Below are 25,196 nucleotides of genomic sequence, written 5' to 3'. Positions count from 1 at the left end.
CCTTACACCGTCTTTCTCAGCAGCGTTGGTATGTCCGTGTACCACTTGTAGTGTTTGCAGTCTTGATAGAGTTGGGATGGGGTGTGATACTGTCTGCCTTCCTGCTCATTCTCCCCTCAGGGACCTCTGACTGGATTGATAGGATTGTAAAAGAAAAACAATTTAGGGAACAGCTCCTTGAAATGTGGTGGCTAGAATGAACATTCTAAAATGCAGTTGGGACAGACTTTTTTGTGGGAGTGTGGAGGGGGACGACACAGGACTGATCCAAATGAAAATATCACTCTCTTCACAAAGAGGTCATTTCAGGGGATAAAGAAACCATACAGAAGCTGAAGAGGGACTCGGAGCACAAGGGACATGGAATTTTTAAATGGTCTCTAGATAACACCTTTACAACCCCCTTAAATATTATTTAGTTGATTTGTTTGTATTGCATATTACAATTGTTTCCTTGTTAACTATCATTCATTTCATAATTGTGTGAAGATATTTTCAGGAAAACTAATTGGTACTTGAGTTATGAACACTGATAGTCTTAAATAGTGGGATCTTTGGGGGAGAGGGCTGTTTCGCAGGGAAAGGAGGGAAATTCAGTCACTCCCATTTCTTAACCTAGTATGCGGGTAGTATGGCCTAGTGGATAAGGCACTGTACTGTACTTAAGAGACTTGGCTTCAGTTCCCAGCTCTGCTGTGGGTAACTTGAATCAGTCACTTGCCCTCAGTTTCTCCATCTGTAAAATAGGGGTAATGATACTGACCATGTTTGTAAAGTGCTTTGAGTTCTACGGATGAAAAGTGCTATGTAAGAGCTAGGTATTAATAATAAAATAAACATCTTGGGTGTACCTGTCTGTGTACATGTACACCTTTTAATTCAAATTGTGTGGGATAAAGCTCCTACCTGCAGCTAGAAAAAGCTATTTTGTATTGCTTTATGCTTTTAGAATTTATTTCTCCCCTAACGAATATATTTAATATTAATTTCAGCATGGGGCATCTATTGCTTCTGCTGTTTAGCTCATTTCAGTCCTAGCTCAGCTCTGTGTACTGCAGAGGCAGCTCTCAGAAAATATTAGCTGATCAAAAATTAGTTGTTGAGGTGACAGCTGGGAGAGCTTGTAGCAGCCCAGCTGGGGGTACAGTAATAATGCGTATTTATAGCTTGAATTTACCAGACGGTGATTGGTTTTCCCACATTGGACCCAACTGACAAGCTGAGCCGCCAGAAGACAGTAAAAAAAAAATGTTGTGGGTTTTTTTGTTGTTCTGATCCTCAACCGAGACCGTTTAGGGTCATCCGTTCAGCTTGATCAGGGTTTGGCCTTCAGGACTTTTGATGTTTAAGTATCTGCCATTAATAGTCTCAGCACTCATTAGCTCTTATTCCCTAATTACAAGGTTTCAGTTGGCATCAGTCCTTCAGTAAAGCCCTTTTGCAGTCTCTGAAGCTTCATTTAATGCCAAGGAGGCTGTGGCAGTCACATCTCAAACCTCTGGTGTCAAACAACCGATACGTGGGCTGGATTGAGGTGTTTAGATGCATCTGCTGATGGATTTGGATTCTGCTGAATCTAATCTTTTTTTCTTTTTAGATGGAAGTTTCCAAGCCTTTTGTTGTGAAGGAAACCTTTACAATCAGAACTCAGTGAAGTGAGAGGGGAGTGCCTTCACAAAGCCTGAAATTATAGTTCAGAGGTGGCACTGACTTGACTCATCTCAGTGGGGCATTAACTCTGAAGCCCAAGTATGATGCTTTTTGAGCCTGACTTAAATTATTTTTAAGTATAAAATTATGCGCCTGGCATATATGCAAATAGTTACTGCAATTCTGTGTACAAAGGAGTAACGGCGTATATGAATAGCCAAATAGCAGTGGGCCTAAAAATGCCCTGTATCCACTGCACAGCTTTTTAATGTTACTAACTAGTTTTGAGTGCCTCAGATTTTACTGCCCTCCAGGAGCTGCAGGTGCTCAGCGCCTTGGAAAATCAGGCCCAAGATGCCTGAAGTTGGACAGCCAAAATCCAGAGCCACTCTTGAAATGATGCCCTCAGTTGCAACCTAATGGACATATTCCACCCCTTTGCACAAACCCCCACTTTTAGCAGTGGATTGGGCTGGTCTGTACATCTGTAGACCTGTCCCACAGACTATAAATAAACTTTCATTGGTCCCAATTCACAGACTGTTGACAGCCCTGCTCTAGAGCCCTGTTCTGATCTCTCACTGGTGGTCACCCTTAAAAGCTTTCGGTTTTTGCTTTAGATAACATTACGTCTGTGCAGTATTGACTATACTTGGTACTGGGAATACTGCAAATACCGAGGTCATGCTATCTGCTTATCTATGACAATCAAAACGTCTTTACAAGGACAGCCGCTGTCCATCAGTGTGAATTGGGAATAACACTGCTGGTTCAGTGCATTAACTCCCAATTTGCATGGATGTATCTCACATCTGAATCTGGACAATATCCGTATTTTATCCTTCCCAATACAATGCGTTTTCCTGGGTTGCCACTAAGTCAGGCTGGAATGTTTGACACAGGTTGCTATTTTTCAAGTTAAAGGCAGCCCAGACTCCAAATTTTTCCAGATTTTTTAACTCAGACTGACTTAAAAATTTGCTTTGTGTGTGCCGAGTGCTTGAGGTCCCTCCCTCAGGACCAAGCTGCTGATCCTAATCCTGGGTATATTGGCTGACTGGCATGCATAGCTTGAGGTTGAAAATGAAATCTGGCATTTCAGCTCAGTTTCCTTCAGAAGGGCAGTTGCTTCTTTAGACTGTTTTGTGGAGGATGTGTATGCAACTGCCATGGCAGACTTCCTTAAGGATGGGACCCAAGCAGTGGAACAGAGCCACAGGAGGAATTCAGAAAAGTACAGTCCAGGTGGGCGGATCCTCTGGTCCTGCTCTTTTGTGGAGTGCTTGGTGGTTCTAGGCAACGGGAGACTTGTCAGTCACATATTGGGCCAAACCAAAACCTTGGCTCTGAATGCACTGAACTTTTGGAAAGGCCACACCTGGAGGGGAGCTTTGCAGCGAGGGCTTGCTCATCTCTCATAAAAACTGAGATGTGAGCTAGATCGCTGCCCATTTCTGTAACCAAGAAGGCTATCAAGGGGGGCCTAACACTCAAAGACCACATGCAAGTTGAGGCTGCTGGTGGCTGCTACTGTATGTGCTTGCAGCCCTAAGGCCTTTTTTTTTTTTTTTTAAGGATGCAGTAAAATAAACCATCTTGTGTGTTGGTTCCCTGAGTCTGTCTGAATTATTATTTATTACCTGTCTGGCACTGAATTATAAACACTTTTTCTTCATCCCAGTACCTGTTTCCTGCCATTTTATTGCTCCTCAGATGCTCTTTTGTTTTATTCATCTCTTATAATCGACTGAAATACCCTGTTTTTAACAAGTGAGCGAAGACAGGCAAGTGATGGATGCACCCTACGTACGTGTGACACTGTTTCAAAGCATCTGAAAAAGATTTTAACTTATCTTTTAAAAGATCAATACGTAGACTGAACTGTTCCACCCCACACAAGCAGCCAAACGTTATGTTAAATCTCAGGTGAACTCCTGCTTTAAAAGTTCGGATGCCAGCTTCTCCTTGGAAGGTCAGGTCCATTCTGATCTTGGGGGGAGGGAGGGGTGTTGTTCAGGGCCTATCTCTATTAAATATTATTGCTTTGTTCCATAACATTAATTAAAAGCCTCTTAAGATTATCCACACCCCATTCTGGAATGTTCTCCTAGTGGATTAGCCTGCCAGAGAAATTCTTTTGGTAGAGTGCACACACGCGTGTGTGTCGGAGGTTGTCTTGACAGAAGTATTCCCTGCAGGGTCTGTCATGTCAGGGAAATTTTCCCTGGGGTTGCGCTGGCAGGAATAATAATAATAATTTAAAAGCAATAAAATGGCATGAAACAGAATTAAAAATGAAAAAAAAATCATTTAAAATTCAGTGCCAGGCAGGTAATTATTCTGGGCCAGTCAGTGAGCAGTGAGATAGGTTTGTTTTATTACCTTCCCTTAATAATACAAATAATAATAAAAAAGACTTAGAGCCCTATGTAAATACCCCAGCAACCTTCCACCCCCATCCTGCTAACACTTACACAAGTGTGTTAAATGTTAATATGCCCATTGCATAAACTCAGGAATGTGTGTAGGTGTAGGTGTTTGCAGGATTGGGCCTAAACTTGCTTCTTGGCATGGCACAGTGTGGTTTAGGCACAAAACAGGAGTGAGGAGGCGCCTGGGTTCTAATCCTGGTTCTGATGCTCATGTACTCTGTGATTTGGACATATCATTTAGTATCGCCAAGCCTTATTTAATGTCAATAAAGTGCAGTGTAAGTGCCAAGTATCATTAGGGGCCCTCAGTGAGATCGGTGGGACAGGAACTCAGTGCTCCCAGGCTTCCTGCCCTCTGCTTAATTCACTAGATCATGTGGCTTTTGTGGGCTCACTATCACTAAAGCGAATTTTAGGATTTAATGTATTATCTGTATTAAGCTAGGCAGGCATCTTGCTGTGTAATCAGTGATGAGCTGCCAAAATTTTAACAACCGGTTCCCTATAAAAAGTTCTGATTTAAGGGGGAGGGAGCGGGGGAGGGGCCAGGGCAGGCGGAGACATACTTGTGGGGCCGGGGGCCCCTGCAGGGCCTGGGGCAAATTGCCCCACTTGCCCCCACAGCAGCCCTAGAGCTTGTAGCCCCTTCCCCTCTTACCTTGCTCAAAGCAACTCCGGAGCTCAGCTGAGCTGCCCAGCTGGTGCCGGCGGCTGGCCACGCTGCAGCTGGGGGGAAGTGGGGGAAGGGCCGGGGGAGCCTCAGCCTCCCCAGCTGGGAATCCTGGGAGCAACAGGATGGTCCGGCCCGCGGACTGGAGTTCTTTGCCCACCTCCTGGCCCTTTAACAACCGGTTCTCCACGGAGGTCTAATTTTAGCAACCGGTTCTTGGGAACCTGTGGGAACCTGCTCCAGCTCACCACTGTGTGTAATGAGCTAGTGGACTGTGCTTTCCCTCTACTGAACAGCTCTGGCCTCTATTAGCAAAAACATGTGAATTTGGACGCTAACGTTTAGCGTGGGTGGAATCCTTCGACGAGGTTGGAGAACTCAGCCACGCTTTTCTTGGAGTTATTACAGTAAGTTTACCAAACGTTTTGCCCTGGTGTACATAGTTTTTCTGTGGTATCAATCTTGAAATGCCTTTATTTTCCATGTACTGCACCTTCGCATTTCTAAAGACTGCCTCTCTTCAGGGACAGCAGCCAGATTGTCATCAGTCACAGCAGCTGTTACAGGAGTCGTACAGTGTGCATTCTCATGGAGACTTTACATGGAGTTCTTGTTGTTTTCATTAATCTAAAATCATTCAGATTGAAAATACGTGTTTTGTTCTTTGAGTATGGAAACATTAACGGTTTTTACTTCCTCTGTTTTGTTTGAGGGGGTTAAAAATCTTGTCTAGTAGTAGAACATCTTATTCTAACTTTCTACATATACACAATAAATATTGCAAACCAATATTCACCTGATTTTGAAATGAGAAATGGAAGTACATGTTGTAGAAGCATGTTGTTTCTTTTGTATAACTATAGTATCTTACTTCTGTAAAAATAATGAGGAGTCCTTGTGGCACCTTAGAGACTAACAAATTTATTTGGGCATAAGCTTTCGTGGGCTAAAACCCACTTCATCAGATGCATGGAGTGGAAAATACAGTAAGGTGTGTGTGCGTGCATATATATACAGCACATGAAAAGATGGGAGTTGCCTTACCAAGTGTGGGGTCAGTGCTAACACGGCCAATTCAGTTAAGGTGGAAGTGGCCTATTCTCAACAGTTGACAAGAAGGGGTGAATATCAAGAGAGGGAAAATTACTTTTGTACAGTTGACAAGAAGGTGTGAGTATCAGCAGAGGGGAAAATTACTTTTTGTAGTGACCCATTACACACACACTTCTTACTGTATTTTCCACTCCATGCATCTGATGAAGTAGGTTTTAGCCCACGAAAGCTTATGCCCAAATAAATTTGTTAGCCTCTAAGGTGCCACAAGGACTCCTCATTGTTTTTGCTGATACAGATTAACATGGCTACCACTCTGAAACCTGTTACTTCTGTAAGCAAGTATAAGATCCTGAAATTTCCCACCCTGTGAATGAGTCATTAAACAATTTTTTCTCTGCTTTTCGATTAGATGTTCTTTTATGAAAAAATCTATGTAATGTAACCAGATACAAAAATCTAGGTTTAAAGAACATTATTCAGGTTAGAAAGTCAATTACTCAAAAGATTTAAGGTCCCCTGTGCAGCTTTTTTTCTGTCTCCTTGTAAACACAATAAAGGGATTTTTCCTCTGTTTTTTGTGAGAATTAATCGGAACAGTTTCACTAAGCAGATGTGACAAGAAGCATGTATGCTTGCTGCAGAAGGAACGGCATTTGGGGTTTATGTGCTGGGGAAACTGTTTTTAAAAATCATTTATTCTAGTGACAATGTTATCCCACAATGCTGCTGAGGTCGGTGTTATCTTGGATAATCTGCCCATGGGACTACTAGACAGATTTACACGTCTGACTGCCAGAGGGAGTTTTGCAGTCACGATTCAGTGTTCTTTGCTCCCTCCTCTCCTCACCTTTCTTCTCTCCATTTCTATGTTTTGTACTGCTGCAGCCACCACCCCTCATCTGCCGTGTCCTGGCGGTACTCCGAAAATTGCTGTCTTAGCCCTCTGTTGATCAGTCCTATTTTCTTTTAAATTGCACAGAAGCTGTGTATTGTAGGACTTCTTTTCTGACTTGAAGTTTGATCTAATGCTGTTAACTTATGCTATGGGTGTGTAAAACAAGTTCTGCTATTGATTTCAGCTGAGGGAGGATTTCATCCCTGGACTTCATTGGAGGGGAAAGAGAATGGATGCTGTTAATAATAATGGGAAGAAAAGTACATTTTTACAGACCTCTTTGTTAGAGTCCAATTTAAGTTCTCCAATGTGGTGTTACCGAGGGCTGAGGAAGTCTCCTAATTAGTCTCTTTTGTTAGCTGCAGAGCAATCATGTGAGAGGATAAGAAGATCTGAGGTCTCTGAGTGGCTGCATCTCTGATGTGTCACTGACATTGGAGAGAGACATTACTGTCCTACAACAAAAGCTTCACTTTTTCATTTTCAGCTGTGTCATATCTCAGCCATGGAGATGTTACATAGAAAAATCTGATTGATATGGTGACAAAGGTCCCTAGGGCAATAGCTTTGAGGGTGTCCCCTGCAGCAAGTAAAAATTCTTCTAAAAGAGTCTGTTCAACTTGATACCGGTTCCAGAGTAACAATCAAGGGATTTTTCTTTCTTGTTTTAAGAAAAATTAATGTCTCTGGAGATTAAATTATTACGATTAATCAGTGCAGAAAATAAATGCATCTCTCTGCTTTTATTTCAGGGGTCCTCAATGCACTCATTTACCATTATTTAAGGAGTCTCTACTAGAAATATCTGGATTGCATTTCTGAACTGACAAAAAGGCTTGGACTTCAAGATGCTTATAAAGGAATATCGTATTCCAATTCCAATGAGTGTGGAAGAGTATCGGATTGCCCAGCTGTACATGATACAGGTTAGTAATGGTTCAAACAGACATACTGATGGGCCCACACTGATTTACACACATGATATTTTGGTCTTCACTTCCTGTGCAAAAAGTGATGTCTTGATGAAGAACATAATAATCTGGCGTTTCTGGCAGACTTTTCAGCTAACCTTTTTTAATGCAGTTTTACTTTTAAAATTTATTTGACCATCTTCTTTCAAGTTAAAGGCTGGATCCTGCTGTCCTTAAACTGGCAAAACTTCCTCTCTTGAAAGAGAATTGGAAGTAAACAGATCTAGTACAAACTTGGGAAGTATCACACCTTGGGTAGGTTATTCCTATGTAGGGAGGCACTGGACCTTAATTTTGATGTGGAAAAATTAGTTCATTATAACTTTCAAAAGGCAAACTAAAAATAGCTTAGCACATGACTTACATACTATTTCTTTAATAATTGTATGTAAGCACACAGATCCTGTCATCTTAGCTTAGGCACAAAATTTAGTTTTTATTAAATCTAATGTAAATGTTTTTATAACTTAAAAAAAAAAAGAAAACAAAATGTTTGTTTTTGTAATCTCAATCGTCCATTCTCCCCCTCCTAAAAATGGAAACCCAAAAACAATGGCCTTGGGATGGTACATGAGAAACCCAGCAGTGAAACTTACTAAAAAGGAAATTGCCCATCTAGTTTCATTGTCCATAAAGCTGAAGAAAATGCAAAAATGCCCTCAGTCCAGCAAAACACATCCTAACTCTGAGCACACAGAGCAGTTCCATTTTTATTTCAGTGGGATTGCTCCAGAGGCTTGTAGTTAAGCATGTGCTTAACTGCCTTGCTGGATTGGGACCTAAAATGAACAGCATAGATGGTGAAAAATTATTCCAGATATGAGAAATTATTTTTATTATACTGTGATTTTTATTTTTACAGTGCCCCTTTTTAAAAAAAAAAAAGAATAATTCATTGCTAGACTTGACTGCCAAGCAGTGCACAGCATAACATATATATTCTTCAGTATTACCAAAGGAATTCTTTTTTCTGGCAAAAATATTTGAGTACGTCTATAAATTGATAAATGGATGTGTAACTTAATATTAGCATAAGTGAGTAAACATTTTCTCAGGGACCTTAATTTCTCCATAGCTTCTCCTGAAGCTAAAATTGTTTTGAAAAAATGTCATATAATTATTTTCTCATGACTTTTTCTATCACATTTGGATTAGATGTTTAAATAAAAATCATACTAAGAGGGGAAACATATTAGCTATGCAAATGTAACAGCAGGCTAAGGAACCCGTTGAAGAATGGTCTCATTAGTGGGAGAGATTCAGCATGCTCTTCGTTGGGGAGAATACTTGAATACCATATGCCATTCTGGTTGCCCCATCTCAAAAAAAAGATACACAACAACTGGAAAAAGTACAGAAAAGGGCAACAGAAATGATCTGGTGTATGGTACAGCTTCCGTCTGAGGAGAGATGAAAAACATTGAAACTGTTTAGCTTAGAAGAAAGATGACTTGGGTGATGAGAGAGGTCTATAAAATCATGAATGGTGTGGAGTCAGTGAATAAGGAAGTGTTATTTATCCCTTCACATAACACAAGAACCAGTAGTCACCCACTGAAATTAATAGGCAGCAGGCTTAACACAAAAGGTAGCTCTTCTTTCTCACAATGCACAGTCAACCTGTAGAACTCGTTGCCAGGGATGTTGTGAAAGCCAGAAGTATAACCGGGTTCAAAAAGAAGTTCATGGAGGATAGATCCATCAATGGCTGTTAGCCAAGATAGTCAAGGACACAACCCCATGCTCTGAGTATGTCTAAACCTCTGACTGACTGAAGCAGGGACTGGATGACAGGGAATGGATCACTTGATAATTATCCTATTCTGTTTGATCCCTCTGCAGCAGCTGGCCACTGTGGGAAGAGAGGATAGTGGGCTAGATCAGAGGTCTGAAACACGCGGCCCGCTTCCTGCGGCCTGCCAAGTGGCCTGCGCCCGCCTCCCCGCCTACCTCCAGGCCGGGGGGGGCAAACTACAGCCACAGGATTGCCCCCCTTGAGCCCCGCGCCGCTCCCTGAAGCGGCTGGCATCATGTCCCTGCGGCCGGGGGGTGGGGAGAAGCAGAGGTCTCCGTCCATGTTGCCCTGGTTCCAGGCGTGCACGCGCACACCCCGCAGCTCCCATTGGCCGGAAACGGAACCGCGGCCAATGGGAGCTTCGGAGGAGGTACCTGGAGGCGCGGCAAGCAGCACGCAGAGCCTTGAGTCCCTCTCCCCCAGGAGCTGCAGGGACATGGTTCCAGCTACTTCCCGGAGCGGGGCCGGCAGCCAGCCCTGGTGTGTGCTGCTGCCACCCCAGAGCCCGAAGTCCTCCTGCACTCTGCCCCCCAACTCCATGCCCTGAGCCCCCTGCTGCATCCCACACCCCTTCTACACCCCAATCCCCAGCCCTGAGCCCTCTGCCTGCACCCCAACCCCCTGCTGCACCCCAACCCCCTGCCCTGAGCCCCCTACCTGCACCCCAACCCCCTGCTGCACCTCAACTCCCTGCCCTGAACCCCCGCCACACCGCTCATGCACCCTTTGGGGGAAGAGAAGGGGCGGAGCTGGGGTGGGGACTTCAAGGAGGGGTTGGAATGGGGGCAGGGAAGGGGTGGGAAGAGGTGGGGCCTCACGGAAGGGGTGGAGTTGGGGCACGGACGGGGGCAGCTAGTGGGGGGATCAGTGATGTGGCCCTCGGGCCAATGAACTAGCCTTCATATGGCCCTCGTGGTCATTTGAGTTTGAGACCCCTGGGCTAGATGGACCATGGTCTGACCCATTATAGCCTATGGGATACACCCTCAGGTTAACAATATTGTTGAATCAGAGTTGCTGCCAGGTTTAATGCCTTTTGATGGTGGAACGTTTAGTTAGCAGAATTCTGCTGGTGTTATCTCAGAAGCCATAAACAAGATTTTATCAGATTAGCACAGAGCGTGTGATTCCATTTAACTGCCTGCAACCATTATCAGGTGATGTGTGTAAGGTCTGGCACTGGCTTGGCAAGGGGTGGTGCATAAATGCACCATCCCAGTAATATCCCTCCCCTGCTGCCCCCTTGCCAGACATAATTTGCTGCTGGACTGTGCCCCATCAGCAAATTACAGTTTCCCCTGCCCCAGCTCAGCTGTACTGGCTGGTGGGTTGGAAGGTGGGTGGCGCCAAGGCTCCAGCCATTCTCTGCCTATGCATTCCAGCAGGGCAGTATGGGAGCGTGTTTAACTCTGTGCCCCAGCTCCAAGGTCCAGCCTGCAGAAGGGTATAAAGGTGGGGGATGGTTTCTTACTCCCACATACTTGAAGGTACAATTCGTCCAAGGCATAATCTAGCTCTAAGAATGAACGTAAGCACTTCTGAGAGAGAAAATACCTCTCTTAGCTCAAAATATTTTGAAAGGCTCTTGGAATAAAATGTTAGGGTTAAATTCCCCTTTCTTTAATCTTGTTCTGTAAGGGCTTGTTCCATCTGCCCTTGAAGTCAATGGAAAGACTCCCGCACACTTCAGTGGGAATTGGCATGGTCCCCATGACATTAACTGCCTCTGTAAAAGAACACGGCTTTATCCTTTGAGAGAGAAATCAGGGAATGTTAACTCAGAAGGAGCAGGAAAGAGCACGAAAGACTTTTCTAGATGTTTTCAGAGTGTGATTTTTAATAAGACCCTTTTGTCTGGCTATCGAGGAATCACTATTTTTCTTTTCTGTCATTCCTTTGGAATCTGTAGCCCACAGGAGAAGTTTTTTTTGTGAGTTATAGCATCTAGTTGGTGAGCATATTCCAGGGGGAGCAGCAAACTGGGGTTCTGTATGTAATATATAGTAATGTAAAGCCCATTTTTTAGGACAGAATAATATAGAAGGAGATTTTTTTCCATGTTCCAAAAAGATATTGAGCATCTCTTCTTGAGAAGGGATTATTCTTTTCTTTCCTTTTATTAAAATGTGTCCTTCGGAACACAGAGCCTAGTTTTAAATTTCATTTGTTATGCAGAGCACTGTACAGATGCTGCACTAGAATGATAATCATACCAGTTCTTAGGAGGTAGATCTCCAGCACTGCAAAAGTGAAATATGTGGTAATTTATAGGAAATTTTGTTCATGAGTATATTTGGCTTCAGTGAGACTTAAATACATGCTTGACTTTAAGCATATGATTTGTGGCTTTCCTGAATAGGGGTGGAATTATGCATTAGCTTGAAGTTAAACAAATGCAAATCAGGTCTTTTAAGAGCAAAGTAAAGCTTTGTGCACAAGTGTAGCCTGTTGAAGTCCATGGGTAAAGTTTTCAAAAGTGTCTAAGTCGCGTGGTAGTTAGGCTCTTAAGTCACTTGTGTGCTTTTGAAACTTTCACCCCGTGGCATTACTTGTGTGAGGGTTTGCAAAGTCAGGCCCAAAATAGTTGCAGGTTTTTTTTTTAAAGAGAGGAATTTCCATTGTTTCTTTTGTTCCCTCCTTATTCACACAGTGTGTGGAGAGGCCACGCTTTACATTCTGAAGGAGCTGCTCCTGTTGGAACTTTTGGAAAGATTCCCCTTCAGTTTGCTACAAGCAGGATCAGTCCCAACAGAGAACAATAAGTTCTCACCACTGCTGCTTCTCATAGAATGATGTGTGGTAAATGTACACTGGATAGGAGCGATAAAAGTGCACAGGAGGAGATTTTGGCATCCTAGTTCTGGGCTCTTTCTGTGCTATTGGCTGCCCAGGGCAGCAATAAATTCTCTCTTCTGTACTCCTTAGTATCTTGGATCTCCCACATTTTCTGGGTTCCCTGCCGATGTTTAAAGTTCCAAATGCTGAAGTGAATTAATGGCCAGTTTCTTAGAGGCTTGTCATTTTTCCCCTTAGCATCCCCTTTTGCTGCTTCTGAATCCTTTTCTGCAGAGACAGCGGTTTCAGTATACGGAGTAGCACTTAGATTCTTCAATAAATAAGTTAATTTTATTTTACAGCAATGAGCTTAATGGATCCTTGACCTGCTTGCAGACTAGAAGAGCTGAACCAAATTGTTTTTTTCTCAATTAGATTTGAGACTCTCTATAACATAAGTATTTCCATGGGGAATCTCTAGCATGATGCTTGTCTTTGTGTTCAGTTCAGGAAGTCTTGTTGCATCTGTAATAGGGCAGGCAGGGTAATCCTCTGCTGTATGTACAACTCTCTTCTCATCTTTACTTGTCATCATTGTCTTGATGATGGTCTTATTTCTTTCTCATTTGCTCTCCATATGAAAAAATTCCAGCTGTTTAGTCTAGACTCCTAACCAATAATCTCCTTTTCCGCAACAATCTCCTTTATTCTGGTGCATAAATCAGAGAATTGAGAAAATAGTGCAAAATACTGAAATCATTCTCAAAACCTGTTTTCTAGACATTATTTTATTCATGTCATTTTCATATTGATTTCACGTTGTTCTTTGATTTGACCAGATCACCTTTCTGCATCCCACTCCATATGTTTTTAAATGAGATCACAACCGTGATTCCCCCCCCCCTCCCCCCGATAAATGGTTGACTGCAGCACCAACCAACCACAAGATGATTGGGGGGAGCAGATATCAAGCACGAGCCGCACATAGAAGAGGCTTGGGGAGGTTAAACCTTGCCAGAAAACGTTGGCCGCGGATGAGGCCTGGGTCACCTCCCTTTGGAGGAGTGCTGGAAGCAAAGCTCCCTAGAAGTGGGGGGGAGGAGTGAGCGGGCAGGATTTGGGGCAAGAGACAGAGAGGAGCAAGCAGCGGGTGAGCCTCGGGGGAGGAGGCGGAGTGGAGGCGGCGCCTTGGTCCAGGTGCTGGTGCCCCCCTTCTAGGGAGCTTCCGGCGCTTGCGTGTAAGCCTCCTCAAATTGAAGACTCATGTGTCTCCTATAATATCAAGCACTTGTTTTGTATGCTACCAGCATTTCTCTCCGCTAAAAAAACCAGAAATGTGATACATGCTTATTCAAAACTACCTCCTGCTGCCAAACGAGAAGGTGCTCTCGGTGGAATTTGCTCTTAGTAACCAAGGACTAATAGCTTTGCCCAAGTTGCCCTGATGAGCTTGGGGAACTGCAATCCGGCGTGGGGAAGTGCACATTCCTGTCCTGGCAAAGGAGGGATACAGCCCAAGAGAACTCTTCAAAAGCCAAAGTCTGGAATGTAGAACTACTATCTCTGAGGGTGTCTGTGAAATGTCTCACTCTACCCAGTGGTTATGGAGACTCCTGTTCGGAATCCCAAAGTGGACCTTTCTCCATGGAGAGAGGAAATCAAGTGCGAGAAAATGTCTAAACCAGCCTCCTTTGACCTTCAACACACAATGCTCACGATACTTGTGTTTTAAAATACAATAAATCTGCACTGAGGGTTACAAACATTGTTTTCATTTGTTGCCACTTCAAACCATGCTGCCAGTTTAAAACATCTTTCTAATTCTTTTTCATTTTCTCAGGAGTTTGCCATCTCTAGACACATTGTGTAGAACACAAGGAACTCTGTGGGGTCTTATCTCCTCGTAGAATCAGCCCTTTCATACAAGAGTCTCCAATCAGTTTGGAAATATTAGCTCATAACTCTCCAGGGTGCACTTCTTTAGAGTCCAAAAGCAGCTGTAGCCTGAAGCCCCACCATTGCTCATGGCCAAATGGCCCAATAGTGGCCCTATTAGCATCTTGGCCAGGAAGTTCAGCTGAGATTGTGGCTGTTTAAAACTGTTAAAAACAAACAAACAAACAAAAAACTAAGTAAGTGAAAACAGAAGATTATGGCTGAACTAAATAAGCTAGTCAGGAAGGAAGTTTAGCTCAGCTCAGCTCAGCCAAAGCAAAAGTGGGACATCAGCCTTTAATATTCAGGCCACCGCTTTCTAGTGTGATGCAGTATATTTTGCTATTTTAGTTGAGACAACAGCCACTATAATTTGTTAGCCATTCCTGATACCTAACAATAATGAAGGGCCTTCCCACATGAACACCCAACTTATTCTTTAATTCTATTTGGGAATTCTGGGTAAGTGCAGGAACTTGTCTCTGGCATGGAGTGCAGTGTTGTTCTTCTCACCAGTTAAACAATAATGAAAAGTTTTACACAGTTTCACAGCATTGTGTGGACAATACTCCTCAGAGCATACCCTGATAACACCGATAAATAAGGATTATTATTCCTACTTTGCAAATGGGGACACTGAATGAGGAAATGATGTGTCCAAAGCCCCCGAAGAGTTGAGATGGTTATAGGATTTAAGAGTTCCTAGCCTCATTTCATTTGAGGTCATTCTTTGGCAGTCACAGTTTTTCCTATGTGGATGCAAGTCTTTGCAGTGTCACCTTTTGAATGATCTGGACAAGACTTGCAGTCAGTCCTGGAAATATAAGTTATGAAAGCCTCAGACCTTGTTTTCTATTTTAGTTCTGTTGGATTCATTTAGCTTTACCTGAGCTCATGGGCTTTCTGCTGGATTAATGGAAAGAAATCCCTAGTCAGATGTGTCTCAATGTTCTTTCCATCTCACTGCAGGCTCCTTTTTGCTAGCTCATTGGTAATTTGGCTTCTGCTCAGACCCTTCTGCATGTTGACTTGCAATGATCCTCCAACATCTATAATTTGCTGTGTTCTCAGAAAAGCAGGCAGTGCTTTCAAGGGTGAGAATCTTATCTCACTTGTGCTGCTCCTGTCTGCTTGATTGGTATTGACTCTGTTGTTTTTCTTTCTCCAAATATACTGTGAATTCTGTCAATCTTCAGTTGTCATTTTTTTTCTTGGCAGTCATCATCATCTGGGCGGGGCTATTCTCTGAGATTCTTTAACTGCCAAGTAGAGTCTGGGTTCTTGAAAATGGATTTGAAGAAGCTAAGTGTGTTTGTGCAAGGAATTCCTGGCATTCTGTCTGATTTCTAGTGGACAGGAGTCCAGCTCAGCAAAACCTCCACTGCATTTGGCACTGGCCAGCCCTCTTTGTTGTCAGCCTCAGGAGATAGGTAAAATATGGAATGGGTTTGGAGAATGAGCTACTCTTTCATCTCTGGATGTTGGACACTGCAGAACAGGGAGAAACACTGGCAGTGTGGGTGAAACCTGTGCATACGTTGCATCTTATCTACAGGAGAACTCACTTTCCCTGTTATCAATATGGCTTATTTCACTAATGCTACATCTTTGAGTTGTCAGGGCTACCCCATGTACCCTGTGCCTCAAACCGGCACTTGATATTCATGCTGTCAATCAGATCCCTTTCTGTTTGTGTTATCTGGATGACTTCCAATGCCATGCCAGTGTTGGCTTGTCTTTCAAAATCTGTCTCTAGCATGGCACAGATTAAAGCACCCAAGATCTGACAGTGACTGTAAAAGTCATGTTTTCTCTGACTCTTTTTTTCTTTTTATACTGCTGATTAAGATGCAGTTAATCTGTTTTGCATACTTCGCCATTTGGAGGATGGTCATTTGCATGTTTCTGTTTTGAAGGCAGTTACCACTTATCAGTACTGTTATACAACAACAGCAGCAGAAGAAATAATGCAGGTCCCTTTCTCAGAGCAAAAAAATGGTCTCATAACCAAATCTACATTTTCAACCTGCTATCTGCATAGTATTGCCAACTGGAAGTGCTCAGCGATCCTGAGTCGGCCTCCCAAAATCATGCAATTTTAAAAAGTCTTCTATTTTGTTTTGTTTTGATTTTTTTGGGGGGCCATTAGGGTGTACTCGGGTCATGTTTTCAAGATTTTCTGTGCAGCTATAAGAGTGAGAAATATACTATTTTAAAATGAAAGCTGAGAGTCTCACATAATCACTTAACTCCAGGAAATGGGGAAAAACACCAAATATCGAAAGACTGACAATAGAGCTGCAAGAGTTGGCAATATTGTCTGCATGTAGTGTTTGAAAAGTGCTACATAAACATGGAGTAGTATTATTTGCAGTCATTGTATCAGTACCAGTTTGTGTCCCTTGCTCCAAAAGGATGAAGATTAGGGTTGATTTGATATTAATTAACTGGTTTGGTTATAGCACTAAGAGCAGGGCACAATATGTGATGTTAGACTGGGGTTAGAATGTAACTCTTGCCATTTTATTGGGAGTCTCACAGTATTTGATGTCTTTCTTAAAGCCCCAGCTCCTGGAGTCATGTTTTGTGAGAATGTCAGTAATTTTTTTTAATGAAACTTTCTAGCTATTGGAGTTGTGGAGAAAAGCTTGAAACTGTGGCCTGAATGTATCCTAAAAGCTCAGAAACCAAAGGCAAATAAAAAGAACCCAGAATTTCTGACTTTCTTAAAACCTCAAGATTTTTAAGAGAATTCCATGACATTTTGGGCCTTGGCTCATGATTATTAAATGGTTGGGATTGGCAATACTATGTGTACTTTTTAAATAAGTAAATGTTTTTCTTTTTAGCTGGGCCACATTTCTTTATTTTATTTTAATGCAAAATTTTTGTTGTGTTTGGTTTGCAAAGTAGAAGGGAGTAGTCTGAGTGTCAGACTGAGATTCAGAAGTTCTTGATTTCACATCCCATCCCTGATGCAGTGAGTGCCCTTGGGCAGTGTGCTTCATCTACCTACCTCAGTTACTCCATCTGTAAAATAGAGAGAGTATTTCTCACAGATGGTGCTTTGTGGAGCAGTTAATGTTGTGCAAATCTTTGAAGAAGAAAAAGCAGGACATAAATGCCAAGTAGAATTAAAAAACTGAGCAGGAAATGGAAGTTGAAATGTTAACAGCCAGTTTAAAAGATATATAGCATGTAGGGCAAGCAGGTTTGAGGTGTCTTCATAATAAAGTTATTTCCATTTTGCATTCCTGTGCGTCAGGCAGCCCAGCTCCAAAAAAAGTGTGGTTGTATGACTTTGCACTGCAGAGTGATTTATGAACGGGTATGAGAATGGTTCTCTTTTAAGGCTGTTAATTATTTATAGACTTGCACAGTGGATTGCCCACATAATATAATGGTGTATTGTACTAAGAGCTCCATTAATAGCCAGTCCTGGTTCTAAATAATGCAGTGCATATAGTATTTGTACAAATTGGGCTTGCATGTACATCTGAACTCTTTTGTGAAGGCCTGCTGCTCTCAACCTGGCCATTTAACGTTTGTCTTGAAAGCAGCAAAGAGTATTGAAGCCTCAGGCGACAGAGGTATTCATCTGTGCATCATGACAGTCTCTTCTTCGGGGACAGGGAGGCTGTGTGCCATCAGAGAGGTTGTGTGCTGCTGCTGCTCCTATCTGGCTATATCTCATTACAGCCTTCATCAGATTTCATGCTGAAGACCAAGTGAGAGAAGGTTCTTGTGGCCTAGTGATGCAAGGCAGGATATTTTTACAAGCCCAAGCAGGAGTGACACTTCGCACTGAAGTGGGAGTGCTGTCTTGGTCATTCTGGCTTAAGCTCTTGCTTGGTTCAGCCTGTTGAATTTGCTTCTGAAGGGGCCAGCATCAGAAACCCAAATTTAACTTTGTTTTCTTAAACTAGCAACATGTAGCTTGCATCTTAGTTCAGATGTTGTCCGTTTTGTCGCCAGTTATCCCCTCTGCACTGATTTACATGAGCACCATTCCTCAGGATAGAGCTATAAGTGGTTACTAGACAACACCTTAAATGTCATAACAAGAGGGCAGTGAACTCTTGTGGTGATTTAATGGAACCAAATGTTAAACACAGTCTTGACAGTAAGAAACCAATTTACTGAAGCTCCAGTCCAGTACACGTGTGGGATTTTTGGGAGCAATGTAAGGTTCTAATAGGTTTGGCTGTTTAAATCCTTCATATATTTTCCAGTAGATGCACGATGTGATCTGTAGTTTATTCCAGCATAACCACACTCCCGTTTTACTGCTGAGGGAAACTGGGGGATTGGGCAGCTAAGTGATTTGTCCAAGGATACTTTGGGAGGTCTATGGCCAACCTGGGAATAGATCCCAAAAGCACTGACCCTTAGTCCTGTGCCCCCTAATCATAAGACCCTGTGTAATGAAGATCTGCATTTCGTTGACTTCCCACGGTCACTTTCGAACTCTCGTGTCCTGAGCCACTGGGCTGATGTTTTGATTTATATATGAATAGATATAGTGAACTCTGTGCTAATGGCCTCTATCTTAATGGCCACTAAATTCTCAGTCCTTATTAGAGTTTTCATATTAATAGCACTGTACTATGTGGCCATCTGTTGTAGCAGCCTGAAAAATAGCAATTCCCTTGGTGGTGATGTTACCAGGTTTCATCCTATCTGTATATTTTTAATTCTCTCACTTTGCGGCCACCCTTCTCTGAGCATTCTTAGATTTCTTCATCGTTTTGCCTGAAGAGTAGCAGTGTTTGCACAGACTTTATAGTTGAGACATTTGGCTGAGTGCCAGTGGGTGGGGGGTAATGTTCAGATGGAACAATGCACTGTGTGCTGCTCAGAGAGGGATCAAACCTAGAAAAGGGGGATCTTTAACACAGCAGCCTGTTTTCCCTTTACACGCTCAACAAGTGGCTTATCAGTAACTTCCCCCCAGTGATTGAACCTTTTCAGCTCCTCAGTAACTTACAATATGCTCCGACTAGAACTCAAAATACCCTTGTCAAGCATCATGTTCTGATCTTCCTTAGAGTGACTCAAAGTAACCTCCCTTTGCTGAGTATGTGTTAATGCTGCTTCTAAATATATTCTTTTCACAGCACTAATTGGATTAAAATCATTGTGTGTCATGCATGAAGGATGCATGTTACAGCACAAAGGGGACATGGAGACCTCCTCTGTGGGTACCATGGATACTGGTGACATAGCTCAGTTTGATATTAATAATGATTTGTGTGTAGCTGGCCTAAACTAAACCCACTGGATTGCTGATGCAGTCCCATTGCCATGGAAACAGATGCTGCAGCTTAAGGTTGCCTGTATCTGTAACATGATGCATGCACACAAAAGCATGGTCTGGTGGTGTCCATAACTCTTAAGAGGATATGAGTGTGATTACTGGAAAAAATGGGAAATTGTAATGGGATTTGATTTATAACGTAGGGACCTCTAGTTATAAGTGCACAGTAATTCATGGCACTCTCTGTATTTGGAGAAATAACAAAACACAAAGATTTTTAATTGTAATTTGACCTCCAGCTACATTACTTCTAATGAACATAAGCTGCACAGTGCATGAATTATTTTTGTAGGTGTGTCTTATACAGTGCAGAGCACAATATCAATGTACAACTAATAGAGCAGGCTCACAGGTACTGATAAACCTCCCTGTGTTGGGGGGTTTTGCCTAAGGATGGGTGGGTGAGGTAATGGGGAGACACTCTTCTCCTGTGCTCTGTCCCAGCTTTAGTAATGACTTGTCAAGTGACCTTGGGTAAATCCATTAAGCCTCTGCTTACCCACCTGCAAAATGGGAATAATTAGACTTGCTTACTTCACCAGAAGGCCCTATATACGCTCATAGCAGTAGTATGATAGAGGAAGGGTGGCTTTGTGGTTAAAGCACTGGACTGGGACTTAGAAGATCTGGGTTTTAATCCCATCTTGGCCACAGACTCCGTGTTCAAATCTCTTGAATTTTCTATGCCGCACATTCTCCATTGTAATTCCCATCCTGTGTTGAGGCTAAATTTGCTAATGTTTGAGAGGTAATCGAATGCCAGGATGATGAGTGCCATAGAGAAGCCAATAAATAAACATTTAGTAATTATTATATACCACAGCATTCAATCAATTGTAATGCATTTACAGCAGTATATGTAACTTCCTTATTCATATAGATTACAATTTGGTCTTCATGTTGTGTTTTTAATCTTGTCATAAGAGCACATTATGTGCTGATAAAATTTCAATTTTGGTTTTGATTTCAGTTACTTCCAGAAAGGTTCCTCTTCACTGAGAGGTGGGCTTCTCGCTAACACACAAGAAGTGTATCTCCTTGGCTGAGATAAGAGTGGCCTTATTAGCATCTCCCCCACCCCTACCCCCTTTTGACTCTGGAGGTGATTTTTTTCCCTCCAATATTAGCCTAATTAGTTTGCTTACATTTTAATTGGGTACTCCAGATCCTTGATGGAATACTGGATGCCTTGTTTTAAAAACCTAGTTTAATATTGTTTTATATAAATAATTCCCCTACCCCCCTGCCCAGGTATATTTTTAGGGCAAAATGACATTTTGTTCTCCTATTTAATTACATGATTTGGGAGGAACCTGCAGACATTAAGTAACTGCCAGCTGTGAGTGATACCTGGACTAATAGTATCTGTATCCAGCAGACAGAAGATTGCTGGTGGTGAAAGCAGATTGCTCATAATGAATTAGATGTCAGATCGAATGATCAAAAAGGAATAGTTAACAAAACACAGGGCTGACTCATACCACAGCAGGAGACAGCTGAGGATAAAAATGATACACCCATGGGTGCTCATATAATCGCAGTACGTGTTGTCGGGAAATGACAAATCTTACCCTGGAAAAGTGTATTAAAAATAAACTATGCATTTGTTGCAAGACCTTCAGGTATTTTTCCAATAACTGTATCAGTGGGCTTCTGTTTCCATTTAATTATGGCTCCCAGCAACTATGCCCAGACCCTTGTGTCTGTCATCATTCCATTTATTTGTGGCGCCTGGATGCTAGTCTGTGTAAATGGCATGGTCACAATAGGCCCAGATGCATGAGTTAGGCTGAGTGACTGTGCTACCTATTACTTGACCCAGCTTTCCAGGCAGCAGCTATAAAAGGATATTGAACACTCATCAAGGATCAGAGAAGAGGCAATTTTTAAGCTATAAAGAGAGGAGACCTCATTTCAAACCACAAACGCTTCCTTTAGCTAGATCAGCATGCAGCATCGGTAGTGATGTGTGTAGCCCATCTGTAATAGAGAACAGTGCTACAAAACAATAAAAATGATGGGAGGGAAAGCGAGGACTGGGATTATATGTCTGTAAGCCAGGTGTACAACACAGTGCAGCCAAAAAGCCTTAATGGAAGCCCACCCACGCCCTTTGCCTCTCACTGCAGTGTCGGGACTAACCTGATCAGCTTGAGCTCATCCTTAGTGAACTCGGACAGTTTTTATTCCACAATCACAGAAGATGCCAGGACCAGCTAACGTGAGGCTGGCTTGTATTTGATTTCAAACATCAGTCTTGATTGGGATGCAAAATAAGTGTGGCCATTTTGCTCCCCGTGGCAATTTTCCAATGCATCCCTTGGTATTGCAGAGTTTGGGCAATGCCTGCTGTGTAAAACCATAGATAAGGTTGTTCATTGCTTCCCTGTTTCATCAGTGGCTACACACAGTGTTGTGGTAAGTAGCGGTGCAAACAGTTACAATAAACTGTATTTAACTGTCTCCTTTGATTACTGCACTCGCCTGTTGGAGTAGTAGTGGAAAAGGCCCCGGCATCAGATGGTTCGGCGTTCCACAAGCACTGGAGGGGAGAAGCCATAAATGGTTGAAATTGAACTCTGAGGACTTCAGTGATCAAGAAAGAATTTTGGCCCTGCTTGGCTATTGTTTTGCTTGGGTGGAGGCATTTATTTTTTGTTTCTTTAAAAAAAAATTATTGTTAAAAAGACAATGTCAGGTTCGGTAAGACTAAAACTTGGTCTCTTGTGGACTGCAATCTCTTGTGTTCCCTGTGGTTTTTCACTTGGACTATCACCACTCTCTGACCAAACAAAATTATGGTACAGAATATATACCTATTTAAGACACATAGGTGGAAAAGAGACTAAGGTTATAAGTGAGTGATATTCTGAGACTTAGGGAATCAGTGCTTGGCAACACAGGAGGGGAAGGAAAGACTGATAGATTGTGCCCTAGAATGCATCAGGGAATTAGTTATAAGTCAAGGAAGATAATGGTCATTTTTTACAAGGTTCTTTCAGAGCCCGTTTGGAGCATTGTGTGCTGGTCTGAGCACTGATTATTTTTTGAATGCAGTAGCATCGGGTGGCCCCTACTGAAATTGGGGCCCTATTGTGCTAGGCACTATTCAAACACACGGGGAGACATAGTCCTTGCACCAGTGAGCTTACAGTCTAAATAGACAAAGGGTGGGAGAAGAAACAGTCGCCCAGGGAAGTGAAATGACTTCCCCAAAGTCACACAGCAAACCGATGATGGAGCCAGGAATAGAACCTATTTATTCCAGTCCAGTGGTCTGTCTACTAGACCATGCCTCCTACCCTGACATTCATTCTACCTTTGGAGAAGGTCAGATGAGGGCAACAAGGATCATTTAAGGCCTGGAAAGGAGGGTCTCTTATTTAGTGTTGTGAAAAGTTGACCTCATCACAAAGTTTAATTATCTCAAGGGAATTGTTGTGACTTTATCATGAGTCTTGCAATATTTGGTGTTTTTCTTATAGCCTCAGCTCCTGGAATCATGAAAATATGTGAGAATTTCAGATTTCATTTATAAATAGATGGTTTCTAGCTTTTATGGCTGTGGAGAAAAGTTTGAAAATGTGGGCTAAGTGCACCCTAAAAGCACAGTAACCAAGCGGCAAACAAAAAGAACCCTAAAGTTTTTATTGCTATTATTTTAAAGAATGCTTTGTTGGGGGTCTGGCTCAAGCTCGGGAATTGGGATTGGCAATACTGCCAAGGCTCAGGAAAAGACCATTCTGGATTCCAGGGAGATTGTACTACATGTGATCGTGACATTGGGAGAGATTGTGACACTGTGAAATGCAGCAGCATCCTTTGGCAAAATGTCCCCTTCTCCACACAAGCAGCCTCACCCTAAGCACAGTGCTCCATGCCTGGAGGAGACAGCGAATGGCCGGAGGTCAGTTGGCTTACACTTATCATGGCAGATAGTGATGGGAAGAGGAGGAATACTGTGCAGAGTGTTTGGGACACTGAATTCACCATTGACTGAGGACATTCAGCTGCTAATAATCAAATGAGTATGACGTTACTGTGGGGGTTGTGCTTGATTCCGTGGGGGTCCCAGGGCGAACATGTTACAGTGGCAGCGAGGAATGTTTTCAGTCCTTTTGGCTGGCCACTGGGCTGTTTTCCCTGAGACAGCACTTGTAAACAGAAAGGAATCAGTGTCTGATTGGTGATAGGATATTTCAGAGCTGGCTAAGCCACTGGTGACTGGTGGTTGCTACCATCTTGTTGTTCAGTGGACTCTGAAGGATGAGTTTGATCTCAGTGCAGTTCCCAGTGGACAGGTGCTCACATCACACATACACACTGCTCCACACTGGAGTCTAATTAGCACCCTTCCTGCTGGCCTAATCACAACAACAACAAATCAGGAATGGAATTGGCCATGCAGTATAAATTCCCACTCTGCCTTACCAGGGTTAGGATGGAGTGTGTTGGCAGGTCAGTCTGGGGAAGTTTGCCCCAGTGCTGCCTTACCCAGTTCTGTGGGTAAATAGATGCCTTCATTCTCCAGGACTGTCGCTCTGGCACCTTCGACCAGTGTTAAATTCACACCGAATTTTAAAAAATCCCAGCAGTTACTTCAGTAACAGTGAAACAGAGGATCAAAACTTCCGGTCACCGAACTGGAGACAAACCTTATGGAGTTACAGAAACCCCTTGGTGGTTGTTCTCAGAGAACAGACTGTCTTCATTATTTATGGACCCTCAGTTTTATCAAGTATAATACTGTCAATCTTCGCATTGTACGTTACAGAAGTTCAAACCAAAACCCCTCATCTCCCATGAAAAGCAAGTCTGTATAAATGTCACAGTCATGCATGAAGAAACTTCATTGTAAAACAAAACCATGTCAGCCTGTTATAAATGTCTAATTTAGTTAGATGTGATTGAGGGTTACATCTGTAAACCACAATCAACGGTAAACAAGTTAAGACTTCATAATTTATTTTAAAAAGCTGGAACAATGTCTTGGACTCCTATTATTAGTATGCAGCTTACCCTTTTCTTACTGTTCTCTGCAGCACAATAGCTTTGCTAGAAGTAGCAAATTATGCTTAAAAACAAAAACAAAAAAACCCCTCAAATGAAGCCAAACATTGAGAAATCTGTTTCTTCATTGTTAGTTTCACTGTAAACTGTACTATGGATCTAGTTTTTAGAGTCAAAATGTGGTACATTTTTACCCTGAAAGCAAAGCATGATGAATAGGATTGATTTGTATAGGATCATCCTATCATCAATATCTCTCATGAGTCACGTTGAAATATAAATGGCAAACACAATAACAACGTGTACATCTACGGAGTATAGATTGCAAAATCATCTGCATGCGCAACTTACTGCTGGAAGCTTTCATTAAGCAAATTAGTTATGTAAATTGAATGACCTAAAATAGATCTTTGTGGAAGTCTTTTTGATATCACAAGCCATGTTAAAGCAGACCGAGATGAGCTCTGCATGATCCTAGAAGACTGGAATTGGTATAACAAGCGAGTTCTGCCCCCTGTCCATTTAAATTCACTTTGAGGGAGTGAGGGACAAGCAAGTTCTGCTGGTAAAGTTCTTCTGGGCATTGGGAGATATGAGTTCTATTTCAGGCCTGCCAAAGACTTCCTGTGTGACCCTGACCAAGTCACTTCACCCTGCAGTGCCTCAGTTCCCCATCTGTAAAATGGAACT

The 25,196-nt window shown here is 42.5% G+C and overlaps 1 protein-coding gene across 1 annotated transcript in view; it reads left to right on the top strand.

Moving 5' to 3' along the window:
* PITPNM2 (phosphatidylinositol transfer protein membrane associated 2) overlaps positions 1-25,196 on the top strand; it is a 197,852-nt gene that overhangs the window by 89,163 nt on the left and 83,493 nt on the right. Inside the window, exon 4 of the mRNA XM_044990077.1 lies at positions 7,456-7,629. Within this exon, the coding sequence (XP_044846012.1) occupies positions 7,552-7,629 (78 nt within the window). The 5' untranslated portion in view covers positions 7,456-7,551. The remainder of the gene's footprint in view (positions 1-7,455; positions 7,630-25,196) is intronic.

Source organism: Mauremys mutica, chromosome 16 (genome assembly GCF_020497125.1).
Source record: "Mauremys mutica isolate MM-2020 ecotype Southern chromosome 16, ASM2049712v1, whole genome shotgun sequence".
NCBI classification, from domain to species: Eukaryota; Metazoa; Chordata; order Testudines; family Geoemydidae; genus Mauremys; species Mauremys mutica.
Note: the sequence above shows the minus strand (reverse complement) of the source record. Positions and strands in the feature narration are given on the sequence as shown.